Source organism: Nelumbo nucifera, chromosome 3, assembly GCF_055504915.1.
Source record: "Nelumbo nucifera cultivar China Antique chromosome 3, China Antique-T2T, whole genome shotgun sequence".
Classification (NCBI taxonomy): Eukaryota; Viridiplantae; Streptophyta; class Magnoliopsida; order Proteales; family Nelumbonaceae; genus Nelumbo; species Nelumbo nucifera.
Window position 1 is genome coordinate 39,287,145 of NC_142651.1, and position 14,664 is coordinate 39,301,808.

Below are 14,664 nucleotides of genomic sequence, written 5' to 3' on the forward strand. Positions count from 1 at the left end.
AGGTAAGTGAAGAAGAGAATGAAAGACTTCAAGAAGAGGTTAGTGAGGAAGAAATTAGAGGATGCATCCCCACAAAGCCCTAGGCCCAAATGGCTTTCCTAACTCTTTCTTTAGAAATATTGGAATACTATGGGTCAAAGTATAATCAAAGCTATCAAAGATTTTTTCTCTTTGGGTACTTTGATGCAAGGTTTTAAATTTTGCAACGTATCGGCCGATATGCATTGCTTCGGAAGAGTTCCGATATACGAAACATATATAATTAGATGGTTTTATATTTTTTCGTCCGTATCGGATCGGACACATTATGTATTAGCCAAATTTAATTTCCCTCTCCTTTTTAAATTTAAATTTAATTCATCTCTTTGAGACAATTTGAGATGTCACTAAATGCTAATATTATTTAATTAAATGCTCAATTGAGTTACCTTTAATTATGACATTTAATATGTCATTAAATATTATTTAAGTCAAATAACTTGTTAAAAATCACAAACAGAAGATAATAAGTTTCGAACCAAGTCATTTGCTTACAACAATAATTAATTAACCATTATGCCGACCTTAATTGATTATTAAAACAACATATTTTTTTATACTTAAAGTAATCTTTCTTAACTTGGTGGATGTTTCCAACAAATGCTAAAAATTTGATTATTAATATTTATATAAAAATAAGATGAATACAAATATTTATATAATAATAGGTATTAACTAATAAATGACTTCAAAAAATAATAACTAATAAATATTAGTATATATACACACATACATTTTAATTCTTCTATTATTTTTCAACGGTTACTGATGTAACCGTTTTTGGTCACGTACCATTTTTTGTGATGTATAAATTTTTTGGCTAAGTACCTCGTGTTTGACCTGGTGGTGACGTGCCTTGGTGATGAGCTACTTGGTGGCGAACTCCCTAGGGGAGAACTACTTGGTGACGAACTGCCTGGTGATGCTCCCTGGTGGCGAACTGCCCGGCAGTGCTCCCTGGTGGCGAACTGCCTGGTGGCGAACTGCCTGATGGCGAACTGCCTGGTAGTGCTCCTTGGTGGCGAGCTACCTGGTGGCGAACTGCCTGGGGGCGAACTGCCTGGTGGCGAACTGCCCGGCAGTGCTCCCTGGTGGCGAACTGCTTGGTAGTGCTCCCTGGTGACGAACTGCCTGGTGACGAACTGCCTGATGGCAAACTGCCTGATGGTGAACTCGTCACTTGACTTGCTCCTAGGCGGTCTGCAACTCAGAGGATGGTGGAGCTCCCTGGTGCAGTGCAACCCGACTACCCTTCGCGTGAGGTGATTTTCTCTCCTTTGTAGACGGCGGGAGCTGAGGGACCTGCGGGAACTGAATCAGAGGACCCGGGGGTATTTTCCCGGCGGGGACTCTCCGATGCCTAAGTTAGCATTCTGATTACAGAGGGCTTGGAGAGAAATGAGAGAGCTAGAGAGCGGGGGTTACCATACATTTTTTCTCCCCTTTGGCTTTGGGGGTCAGAGTCCTTATATAGTGGTGCCCTCGCGGGTTAGGTGGGTGAAAAAGCCTACAAATGGTAAGACGTCATATCCCGTCAGAACCGGGGTACGGTGATGAATTCCTCGAGGTTGTCAGGCTGGCGCTTGTGCCAGGTTGTCAGGTCGGCGCCTGTCAGTCGGCGGGTCGGTGTTCGGGCCAGGTTGCCAGGCCGGCGCTTGTGTCTGTCGGCGGGTCGGTGTCTGGGCCAGGTTGTCAGGTCGACGCCTGTGTTAGTTGGCGGGTCGGTGTCTGGGCCAGGTTGCCAGGCCGGCGCCTGTGTCCGGGTCAAGTTGTCAGGTCGGCGCCTGTGTCCGGGTCAGGTTGTCAGGTTGGCGCCTGTGTCCGAGCCAAATTACCAGGTTGGCGCCTGTGTCCGGGCTAGGTTGCCAGGTCGGCGCCTGTGGCAGGCTGATCCGGCCAGGTCGCGTAGGCCGCGCGCAGGGGGCGCCAGGCCGCGCGCAGGCCGTGCATAGGTCGCGCCAGGCCGCACGCAGGTCACGCGCAGGCCGCGTGCAGTCCGCCCGTGGGCCGCGTGCAGGTCACGCCAGGCCAGCCAGACCGGTGCCCGGGGGGGAGACCAACTTGGTAAGTTGTTGCCTGGGTGCTTGCCTAGTTGTCACGAGGTGCCACGCGTCGCAATTTCACTGGAGGGCCAAATCTGCCCTCATCAATTGCCCCCCACTCCCGAGCTGAGAGTAACTCACCGAAGGGAGTAGATTTCTTTTGGCCCGTAAGTCGACGAGCTAGTAAGTTTTGATCCAATTCCTTAGGCTTTGAGAGCTGCCTGTATGTGGCGAGCTGCTAGTAAGACGAGGGGGTCTCCGCCAATTCAGTAGTGTAGCCCTTAGGCTCTGGGGCAACTTATAGTTCACGTTTGCTGATTTTGTTCTTGCTGAGAAAGCGATTGGATATTTAGCAATAGTGTGGCCCGCAGGCTTTGGGAGTGACTCATAGTCTACTCTTTTTTGACTTTTGCTCGTGTCGGAGAGGCGACCGGGCCTTAAGCAGTAATGTGGCCCGTAGGCTTTGGGAGTGACTCGTAGTCTACTCTTTTTTGACTTTTGCCCGTGCCGGAGAGGCGACCGGGTCTTAAGCAGTAATGTGGCCCGTAGGCTTTTGGGAGTGACTCGTAGTCTACTCTTTTTTGATTTTTGCCCGTGCCGGAGAGGCGACCGGGTCTTAAGCAGTAATGTGACCCGTAGGCTTTTGGGAGTGACTCGTAGTCTACTCTTTTTTGATTTTTGCCCGTGCTAGAGAGGCGACCGGGTCTTAAGTAGTAATGTGGCCCGTAGGCTTTTGGGAGTGACTTGTAGTCTACTCTTTTTTGATTTTTGCCCGTGCCGGAGAGGCGACCAGGTCTTAAGCAGTAATGTGGCCCGTAGGCTTTTGGGAGTGACTCGTAGTCTACTCTTTTTTGACTTTGCCCGTGCCGGAGAGGCGACCGGGTCTTAAGCAGTAATGTGGCCCGTAGGCTTTTGGGAGTGACTCGTAGTCTACTCTTTTTTTATTTTTGCCCGTGCTGGAGAGGCGACCAGGTCTTAAGCAGTAATGTGGCTCGTAGGCTTTGCCTGTGAGGTGTCGAGCTATGATTGTGTTGCATCAGCTTCGTAATGCCGGTCACCCACTCCTACAAGAAGCTACTAGGAGCTCGACCTTCGGGGGCAGCACTACTAACTTTAGGTTGCCAGCTCACACGGGAGACTTGGAAGGCTCGACCGGTAAGGGCACCTATGTAGTTTGTTGGCCGTCAACTCCCGCGGAAGCCACGAAGAGCTCATCTTTGTAGGGGGACCTTGCGGAGAGGACTGATGAAGCATTATCTGAATCGAAAGTAAGGTTGGTAGAGCTACTTAGTCTGTTAGCCCCCTGCATAGTTTTTGAGTTCATAAAAAATGTAAACTATAAAGTGATATCTTCAAAAAAGTGAGGACTTAGCTTTGGTAGAATGAGAACTTAGCTTTTGTAGGATGAGAACTTAGCTTTTCGTAGCGTTTCCCACAGACTGCGCCAATTGATGTAACCATTTTTTGGCTAAGTACCTCGTGTTTGACTTGGTGGTGACGTGCCTTGGTGATGAGCTACTTGGTGGCGAACTCCCTGGGGGAGAACTACTTGGTGACGAACTGCCTGGTGATGCTCCCTGGTGGCGAACTGCCTAGGGGCGAACTGCCTGGTGGCGAACTGCCCGGTGGCGAACTGCCTGATGGTGAACTACCTAGTGGCGAACTGCCCGGCAGTGCTCCCTGGTGGCGAACTGCTTGATGGCGAACTGCCTGGTGGCGAACTGCCTGATGGCGAACTGCCTGGGGGTGAACTGCCTGATGGCGAACTGCCTGGTGGCGAACTGCCTGGCGGCGAACTGCCTGGTAGTGCTACCTGGTGGCGAACTACCTGGGGGCGAACTGCCTCGTGGCGAACTGCCCGGCAGTGCTCCCTGGTGGCGAACTGCCTGGTGGCGAACTGCCTGATGGCGAACTGCCTGGTAGTGCTCCCTGGTGGCGAACTGCCTGGTGACGAACTGCCTGATGGCAAACTGCCTGATGGCGAACTCGTCACTTGACTTGCTCCTAGGCGGTTTGCAACTCAGAGGATGGTGGAGCTCCCTGGTGCAGCGCAACCCGACTACCCTCCGCGTGAGGTGATTTTCTCTCCTTTGTAGACGACGGGAGCTGAGGGACCTGCGGGAACTGAATCAGAGGACCCGGGGGTATTTTCCCGACGGGGACTCTCCGATGCCTAAGTTAGCATTCTGATTACAGAGGGCTTGGAGAGAAATGAGAGAGCTAGAGAGCGGGGTTACCATACATTTTTTCTCCCCTTTGGCTTTGGGGGTCGGAGTCCTTATATAGTGGTGCCCTCGCGGGTTAGGTGGGTGAAAAAGCCTTCAAATGGTAAGACGTCATATCCCGTCAGAACCGGGGTACGATGATGAACTCCTCGAGGTTGTCAGGCTGGCGCTTGTGCCAGGCGGCCAGGTCGGCGCCTGGGCCAGGTTGTCAGGTCGGCGCCTGTCAGTCGGCGGGTCGATGTCCGGGCTAGGTTGCCAGGCCGACGCCTGTATCTGTCGGCGGGTCAGTGTTCGGGCTAGGTTGCCAGGTCGGCGCCTGTCAGTCGGCGGGTCGGTGTCCGGGCCAGGTTGCCAGGCTGGCGCCTATGTCCGGGTCAGGTTGTCAGGTCGACGCCTGTGTCCGGGTCAGGTTGTCAGGTCGGCGTCTGTGTCCTGGCCAGATTGCTAGGTCGGCGCCTGTGTCCGAGCCAGGTTGCCAGGTCGGCGCCTGTGGCAGGCTGATCCGGCCAGGTCGCGCCAGGTCGCGCGCAGGCCGTGCCAGGCCGCGTGCAGGCCGCCCGTGGGCTACGTGCAGGTCGCGCCAGGCCAGCCAGATCGGTGCCCGGGGGGAGACCAACTTGGTAAGTTGTTGCCTAGGTGCTTGCCTAGTTGTCACGAGATGCCACGTGTCGCAATTTCACTGGAGGGCCAAATCTGCCCTCATCAGTTACTAATTATATCCCGATACTTTATATAAATCATTAAAGAATGCCTTTTATGTTTAGTTAAATTAGTTATAATCATATAAAACTCATTTTTATTGTTGTTCATATTTTTTAAGGATTTCTTTTTGGATTTTCTAGTGTATCCATGTGTATCTTGATTTTTCGTTCGTATATATGCGTTTCCAAAGTGTATCTCAGTACGTCTCTTAAAATTACCTTTTTGATACACCTTGCGTTTCCGATACTTTGAACCTTACTTTGATGCGAGAAGTAAATAAGACATTTATAACTCTCATCCCAAAGAACAAAAGTCCTGAAAGTGTCTCCCATTATAGACCCATCAATTTGTGTAATACCATGTACAAAATAATTACAAAAATTTTGATAAACAGATTAAAACCTCTTCTCCCAAAAATCATTAGGCCAAACCAAAATGCTTTTGTTCCAGGAAGTATGATCTTTGATAATGTGTTAATTGCACATAAGCTACTCCACTTCATGAAATCGTTCAAAGTCGAGCAGAATTTCATGGCAGTCAAGCTTGACATGAACAAAGCTTATGATAGGATAGACTGGGGTTTTGTCCAAGAGGTCTTAAAAAGAATGGGGTTTGGAGATAGTTTTGTAAATTAGATCATACAGTGCATCACATTTATCTCCTTCCAAAATTTGGTGAATGGAATCTCTAGTAAAAGCTTCTATCCTTCCAGAGTCTTAGACAAAGAGACCCTCTATCCCCATATCTCTTTTTGATTTGTTCAAAAGTTTTATCTTTTGCTATTCAAAAGATGCATTCATTGGGTAAGATTTCTGGTATAAAACTGAATCGGCAAAGTCTAACTATTACTCACTTATTTTTTGCAGATGACTTGTATATCTTCTCAAAATTGTGGAATTGTTGAAGCAGTATGAGGAAGTATCGGGTCAAAAAGTGAACCTCTTGAAATGTGAAATTTTGTTCAACCCAAAAATGCATACAAAATTGCATAAGCTAATTCCTAGGGTAATGAAAATTAAGAAGGTAAGCTGTCCATCTAACTACCTTGGGCTCCCGGCAAGCATGGGTAGATCAAAGAGAGGCCTTTTCAACTTTTTATGTGAAAAGATGAACACTAGATCCAGCAGTTGGAAGGCCTCCTTTCTTTCATTTGGTAGTAAGGAAGTGTTGATTAAATCAATCCTAAGTGCTATTCCGTCCTATGCAATGTCCTGTTTTCTTCTACCAGAAGGAATTTGTAACTAAATGGCTAAAATCCAAAGAAACTTTCTATGGGGAAATTAAAAAGAATAAAAAGAAGTTAGTTGGATTGGCTGTCAGAAAGTTTGCAGGGTTAAGTTTAGTGGAGGATTAGGGTTTAGAGATACAAAAGCTTCAAACCTGGCTCTCCTTGCAAAACTTTCATGGAGGTTCTATTCCAATAAACAAAGCTTATGGGCCCAAGTGATGGAAGGCAAGTACTTGAAAAATAAAAAATTTCGGACAGCAAAGACCCCTGCAAACAGCTCATGGTGTTTCAAAAGTCTGATGACAGGTAGGGATGTATTGAAGGAGGGTTTGTGCTGGAGTATAAGTAAAGGGAAGAGTTAGGACATTTGGGTGGACCCCTGGATTTTGGGGTGGCCTTCTTTTAAGCCCACGAGCCCAAGGTTCAACCTGAATCAGGCTAAATGGGTCAGTGATTTGATTGACACTCAAACAAATGAGTGGAACATCCAAAAGATCACAAATTTGTTTGACTCAGAAATAGCATCTCACATTTGTGCTTTAGAACTTCCAAGACTGGGAAGGGGGGAAGATAGAATAGTCTGGACCCTTGATCCCAGGGGTCAGTTCTCAGTTAAATCAGCTTACCATGTGGCTCAGAAACTTTTAAGTTGCTCTCATCGAAACTCTGGACAAAGTCCTCTGTCTTCAGCCCAATGGAAAACTACCTGGAATTTAAATGTCCCACCAAAGTTAAAACATTTTGTTTGGAAAAGCTGTCTAAATAGTATATTGGTTAAGGAGGTAATGGCCAAAAGAGGAATGGGAGAAGAGGTTTCTTGCTCAGTGTGTGGAGGTGCTGAAGAGAGTATTATGTATGCTCTGTTTCAGTGTGACCATGCTTGAGCGGTTTGGCTTGGAAGTAGATTAAATTTAACAGTTTCTTCTAAATTTTGACTATTGGTGGTCCTGGTGGTTAAACTAGAATCCCTCAGCTGGGAAGCAAGGGTTACAAATTATAGCTTATTCTGTGTGTGTGTGTTGTGAGCTATTTGGAAGACAAGGAATAATATGATTTTCAATGATATAAGACCTAATTCTTCACTAATTATTCTTTGTGCGAACAAGATGATGGAGGAAGTAAAGAGAGCTTCCCTTCAAGAAAAATTCATCAATACCAATATACCTCTTAATGTAATTAATATACTTTAAGATGTCAGACTTCAGAGCAAACAACCAGGCCCTAAAGCTACTCCAACCTCTAGTTTTTTTTGGATATTATGCCGTGCTGTAAAGTGTATACTGATGGCAGTTTTTTGGTTCGGGATCAGGAGGTTTTGGTTTCCTATTGAGCTCTGGCTCGGATGTTTTATTGAATGCTGGTTGTGTCACTGTAAAGCTGGGTCAGCTGAGTATGCTAAACTCTTTGCTATAAAAGAATGCTGCTTGACAGCAACTGGCCTGGGTTTTGTGGATATTTGGATGTTTTCTGATTCAAGAAACGTTGTTAAGACTTTATCTGCTAGATCTTTTGATTGTGCTCCGTTAGTTTGGCCCCTTTTGCATGATATCTTCAACCTGATAGGCCATGGATCGAAATTTTTTCATGTTGATTGCAGTAAAGTGAAGGTAGCCCATGTTTTAGCGGCTAAAGGTAAATCCGGTTTGCAAGCAAGTTGGGACTCTCTTCCTAGTGGGCTACAAAGTTTCTGGAATGATTGTCTGGAAGTGTAGTAGCTTCTCTTAGCTTGTTTTTTCTTTTCTTTCTGTATTTGGTTTTCTTGTGTTAGTATACTTGTTTTCCTATCCACTCCCCCCCCCCCCCGAAAAAAAAAAAAAAGCGGACCCTCGTTAACTTTTTGGTTGGATTTTAGATGAATAATATATCGCATAGGTGCATATATTGTGTAGAAAATTTTGACTAGTCTCCATTCTCCATTGTCCCTCGTCTCTTGCCCCTATAAGAAAAAAATCCTGGCTCCACCACCGTTTTCACAATTCATTTTCATGCATCATACATTTTACTTTACTACTAATATATTACTAAAATTGTTTTTTTGCAACATCAATGCAATTTTTATTTATATTATTAATAATTTATGACAATTTTATACATCAAATTTGAATCTAAATATTATTTGGGATCGTCACCCAAATGAAGACTCCTCACAACTACATTATAATAGAACAACATGTCAAAATAGATGGTCGATTTTAAGTTTCAAAATATTAATGAAAATATTGTTTTATTTAGTAATAATTAAATTCATATTGGAGTTATATATATATATATATGCATACTTTTTATTTTTAATGTCATTTCTTAATAATTTTTGAGCGAACCCCAACGTGTTACTTTCATGTATTTATATTTTACAAGTAAATCTATGATATGAAATGGGAAAGGTATGATACACAAAGAGTATTGACCATTCAAAGCCCTCTAATGAATTTTTGATGAAATACTAGCTAGCTGATTGATTATCATTTTTATAATACTGATTAGTTGGTTTTAAGTATAGTGGAAATCATTTTTTATTCATGATATTTTGATTCAATGGGTTTAAGGTTTTTTATTTTATTTTTTGAGTATCATAGGAATCGCCTTTATGAAGGAATGACAAAACAAAATTCATGTTGCTGACCCTGACCCCATATAGTTGGAGATAAGGCTTGGATGATGATAAAAAAATACCTTGTAGTAGCTTTCACACTAAAAAAGAGCTCAGTTAGTGTATTTGTCTATCCACTCATGTCATTGGATTGGGAGCAAAGTCACAAATCACTCTGATCAGTTAATTAAATAGAGAGTGTGAATTGTGAAAGAGAAAGAAGCACTCTACCATATCTTGACAATCTGATCGATCTAGTGGTGAGGCACCATGTCTTAATTCTATCCACTAAGGGAGATAAAAGTAGTCCAAGAGCCCGGAGCCCAGATTTGCTGTGTGTAACCCACTACCCAATCAATCACAAGTGAACAAACTAGTGTTGTGTAAAATAACACCGACGTGTTCACTCATGATTGGTTACACAAAGTGGAGAGCCCCTTCATGATCCATCAACAACAGTGGTATCATCCTCCCTCACTAATAGTACAGTAATTGTGGACAGGAAATTCCACCATAAATGCCGGCGAGTGGAAAATGGAGCAACTTGCCACATTTGCAGGATTCAGTCAGCAGGGATTTTTAAATCACAAATTATATAATAAACTTCTTAAGCTTCATTCCCTTTTCTGGTGGAAGCTCTGCATCTGTGTTTTTCTTTCTCAATCCATTGATGATCGATGTGGCAGCAACAGGAGATCTATGTTGGTATAAGGAGAGACCATCATCACCCCTTTAGCCACCTGACAAAAAAAAAAAAATTTATTTATGCTTTGAAAGATTTTGTGTTTCTAAGGCTCAGTTTGGAAGGAATAGAAATACATATATATATATAGAATATAAAACCTTATATTTTGTATTATTTTGTACATATTTGTATTTGTACTTCTTCAAAGCTCAATTTGGAAGGAGTATGAATGCAAATATGCACAGTGCAAATATATATAAAATAGTACAAATTATACAAGGTTTTGAAATTTATATATTTATATTTATACTCCTTCCAAATTGAGTCTAAGGCTGTGCTTGGTTGCAATGCAAACACAAATATATACACTATATATTTATCCATTTTTCGGTTCATGAATGCAAACATAGTTCACATTTTAAACTGTTTTTGCATTCATCTTATTTGTTTGAAATCGGTGCAAAGTGTGAGCTCATCATTAAATGCTCCAACTATCTTATACTCCAATGCCTTAACTTTGGTCAAAAAGTTAAACACAAAATTGTATCCAAAAAATAAGTACAGTAGTGCTCTCTTTTCAGAGTACATAAGTGCCAAAAAATACATTTTTACTTTAATAATCATTACTTTTTTATGTATCAAATAAACGCTCGCAAACGCGAACTGGAGTATATAAATACCCCGCTTTGACATTTGTATCGCAAACAAACGGAGCCCAAGTAAAATTGGTCTCAAGAAAAAGAGTAAGCCCAAATCTTTCTTTTCTTTTCTGATTACAACTGCAATTTTGTGTTTGGTACCATTGCAGTTTATTCAAGGAAGTTTTAGGGTTAATCAATAGAAATTGATGAAAAAGATGAATTGTCAAGCGAGTCATCACTAGAACTGAAAAAATGCATGTGAGGAGTGATCATGCTGTTTAGAGTTTGAAATATCAAATTCGATATTTCAAATAACAATAGAAACTTGTATAGATCAACCCAAAACTTTTCTGATCATGTGACATGAAAAATCATATTTTAAAACCAATTTCTATCGATCAACCCTGCCCCAAATGTTTCATGAAAAAACTACCAACACTATAATAGACCACACCCACAACAAAGTAGAAACTAAAACCTTTTCAGTTTTGAGTTGTAAACTGTAAGCGCATGGACTGGGGATTAGGGTGGATCTACAAACTAGTGAGTGTATCTATCTTCCTTGATATAATGGAATGCCCACTAACTAAACCCATCCTCTGTAGTTTTAGATAATTTTATATTCTCTCTATCTTTTCAAGCTCTAGCGAAATTAAAATTATCAGCTATCAAATCTCATAATTTAAGTATTCAACTTGAAGAGAGTAGTGATCATGACCCGATGACAATTCAGTAAACAATGAAAGCGGTGCTGATGCCTTTATTTATCATTCCTTGTGGATGTCAGGATGACATGATCGTTCCAAACTGTTATGCTTCGGTGCCCTCCAGAGTTTGGTCATGTCTGCAATTCCCATTCCAAGCTATTGCAATTTTAAAATTCTTAATTGAGTGATGATTCAGCAGGGGTTGGTCATGCTGAGGAAACCAAGTATGCCTCAGTGCACTAATTAATGAGCATGTGTTTATAGCTTATTGGCTTGATTTTTTTTTAACAAAAAAAAAAAAAGATTTCTCCATTTCTGAGACAGTGACTGATGAACAAATAAGGGCTTACACAGTTTCGTTGCTGCTTGGTATGACCACTCCACTTGAATTAATCATCTTTATTTAATTTGATAAGGAGTAGTGAGCATGACAAGCCTCTTGCTCGTGCAGATGGGAACAAAATATAAACATAGAATTTTGTGCAAGTGCAAATACAGACTAAATTAAAGAAGAGGGATGTGGTTAATTTGCCCCAACCAGAGAGCAACTACAATGAAATTAAGTAGACCAATCAGGGAGATAAGAGGTGGAGCTCTTTTGGGCAGCCAACACTGAATTGCCACAATTAAGGAAAGCCCTAAACTAGTCTAGCAAGATGATCCCATCATTAAAACACGAGTTTTTACTTTACTTGCATTCATCATCATCTACCAAATCAATCATCACGGCTCTATTGTATTCAGGAAAGCAATAGACTAAGTGATGAATGATGAAATTTGAGCCCATGATTTGAAGGTGTATGTATTACCATAATGGGCCTTAGTGTCTGGCCGTTGGGGACCCATAACTTTAGTGGGGAACTATGGGCCAGTCCCATCATAAAAAGTAGAAAAATATCATAATGAATGGTTGATAAAAGGAGAGCTATCCAAGGTTTACATTTTTTAAATGTGTCCATTTCCCAATTTTAATAGGAGAAAAACCTTAAAATCCATCACCTTTGTCTATTGAACTCCAATATCTATCTTTTCTCTCTCTCTCTCTCTCTATGACCATAAATACACAACAAGATGGTTTCAGGACTTCTCAATCTCCATAAATCATCTTTCTTAGTGTTTTCTATTTCCATCTCTTCAAATATCAGAAAGCTTGGAGATAAATGGACGTCCCCAACACTACAACTACAAGCCCTCCTCATCCCTATCCTCAAGCAATTCAGCTTAAGTTGTATCAAGCCTTCATATTTTCAATTCCAATTCTCTTCTCTATAATTCTTTTGTTATTGTTCTACCTATTTTACCTCAAGAGGAGGGCCTCCAATCTCCCTTCCTCTCCTCCAACACTTACAGGGAGATTGAATCAAGCCACCAATTACAGTTACCCGGTAACTCTCTCTCTCTCTCTCTCTCTCTCTCTTGCAGAAGATAAACAAAACTTAGAAATCAAACATTTTCTTTGGAGCCTGAAATTAAAAATTAAACATATTATAGTAACAAGTTAGTCATGGATGTCTGGTTTCGTTTTTGTTGTCCTTAGCCTCCTGGAATGGATTTGAAAGAGGAAATGAGAAACAAGCTTCCCATAATTATATATGATGAGGAATTAAGGACCCGAAGTTCACAGTAAGTGCAGTTTCCTTTGCTTTTTTGCCTCTGCTAAATTTACGTTTTCTTATTTGACGTTCCTTTATTCTCTACTCCTTTTTCTGGTAGGGCTTTATAGTTTACAATCTTCTTACGAAACACTGTCTATATATCTACTTCTTTTCTTCCTTCTCACTTTTTTGGTCTCTCTGTGTCTGTGTGCGTGTTGGTGGTGGTGGGTGTCTTCTTTTGATGTTGATGTGGAATATTTTAGGAAGGACTGGATTAAAGGATCCCATGGTCAATACCCTTATTGAATTCTGAATCATGGATACGATCGAGGGGTGCAGATGTATATATATTTCAAAATTTCAAATTCCAAAGCTCTGGAGATTATTAATAAGAATAAGATTTCTCCATGATCCCCCAGTTCCAGGGGCCACCTCCAAGTTCAACACTGGCTAATTAAGCCAAAGTTGAGCATAGTGATCACATACTAATAATTTAAACCATTTAATTTCTCTTGGGTGATCTGCAAATTTATGAAGCAATATTAATCTGTATTCTGTAGTGTTGGTTGAATAAATTAAGTTTCTTGGTTAAATTAAAATACAGTACTAAAGCTAAGAGTAGGGTTTAATTAAGTGGATGAATATGGATTAAAGTGCAGATGTTGCGTGTGCCTGGGAGATTTTGAGATGAAGGAGCAATTGCACCAGATTCCTTCTTGCAAGCATGTGTTTCACGTCGATTGTATTAATCACTGGCTTCAAGCAAACACCACATGTCCGCTTTGCCGCTGCTCCATCCTTGTAATTATCAGCAGTAGCTAGGAATTACAAAAATCTGTTATCTAATTACCCCGATCGAGACTCTCGATCATGCGCCCACCTCAACAATCTATATGCATGTATATAATAATCAATGTAGTGAAGATCAATATTGAAGGCAAAGCCAAGGATCTCCACTACTACCACTAGCTAGCTAGTGACGACATGTTTAAGTTTAACAGAGCCCCTGCCTGTGCTATCTATGGCTATGGCTATGGTGAATTGGTGATTCACAAGACAAAATTCGTCTATTTTAATGGATCATTAATTAACCACATGATTCTTACTCAGTGGTTTGTGCAGATCCTTTATGACTTTAATTATCACCTAAATTATGCCCTTTTTGGTGAATTCAATTATATATACCTTCATGTAATGCCCTGCTTTTAGTTGTAAATTTTAAGGTGGTGGGGGGTGTGCTACCTCTTCAATATAAATTGTTTTCTTCGTTGAGATTTTAAGAAAATTAGGCAAACATATAGGTTCAACTATACTACTAGAAAGACATGTTAACCAATCAGGTGGAATTTTTCAAAATCCATGGGTGCGTTTTGATTTTCCAGCACCATATCTTTCCGGCATCATACATTTTACGGTCCCTCACCATGCCTCTCTTTGCTCCAAACCCATCTTCCTAATTTTTTTTATTTTTTTAATTCCACATAATTATCCAATAAAGAAAGAGGGATTTGCTTTTTTAATATTTAGCCACCTAAATTGTCTCTAGTTCCTATTTGTCTCCTAAATTATCTCAAACTCCTTTCTATTTATCTCTTAAATTATCTCTAATTTAATAGAGAGATTCCCTCCTAAACTATCTCTAATTATTATTTATGCTCCCCTCCCCTCACCCCCCACCACCCACTTTTTATCTACATCTATCTAAAGAAAGTTTCAATTAAAAATTTTCAGAATTATTTAAATCTTATAACGAAATTATATACTAACTTTAAAATATTTATTCAAAACACAAAAATTAAATTATAATAGATTTAATAATATTCTTATTATTAATAATTTTATATTTTTCTAAAATTCATCATGAAATTATGTAAGAAGAATATAAATTATAATTTTATGAATTATTAAATTTAAATGTTATTCAAATAATAAAATTTAGCATTAAAAAATAAAACATTACTTAAATATCTCAATAACTAAATATCTTAAATAACAAAACAATAAAAATATCTAAATAATTATATAAAAATATTTAATATTACACAATAACATTAATATAAATAAAATTCAAATAACGAAAATTTTTAAATATTTTACATATTACTTAAATATTTAGATAACAAAAATTTAACATGACTAAATTTTAAAATAACAAAATTATGTAATAAATTTTAAAAAATTCTTAAAACTAGAAAAATAATTATAATAGA

At 40.6% G+C, this 14,664-nt stretch overlaps 1 protein-coding gene across 1 annotated transcript; it reads left to right on the forward strand.

Annotated features, from left to right (window-relative positions):
- Positions 1-11,864: 11,864 nt before the first annotated feature.
- On the forward strand, positions 11,865-14,097 carry LOC104604042 (putative E3 ubiquitin-protein ligase RHA4A). The gene is made up of 3 exons (XM_010268257.2): positions 11,865-12,244; positions 12,397-12,482; positions 13,114-14,097. The coding sequence occupies exons 1-3, from the start codon at positions 12,020-12,022 to the stop codon at positions 13,274-13,276; spliced, it is 474 nt and encodes a 157-aa protein (XP_010266559.1). The 5' UTR covers positions 11,865-12,019; the 3' UTR covers positions 13,277-14,097.
- Positions 14,098-14,664: the final 567 nt, after the last annotated feature.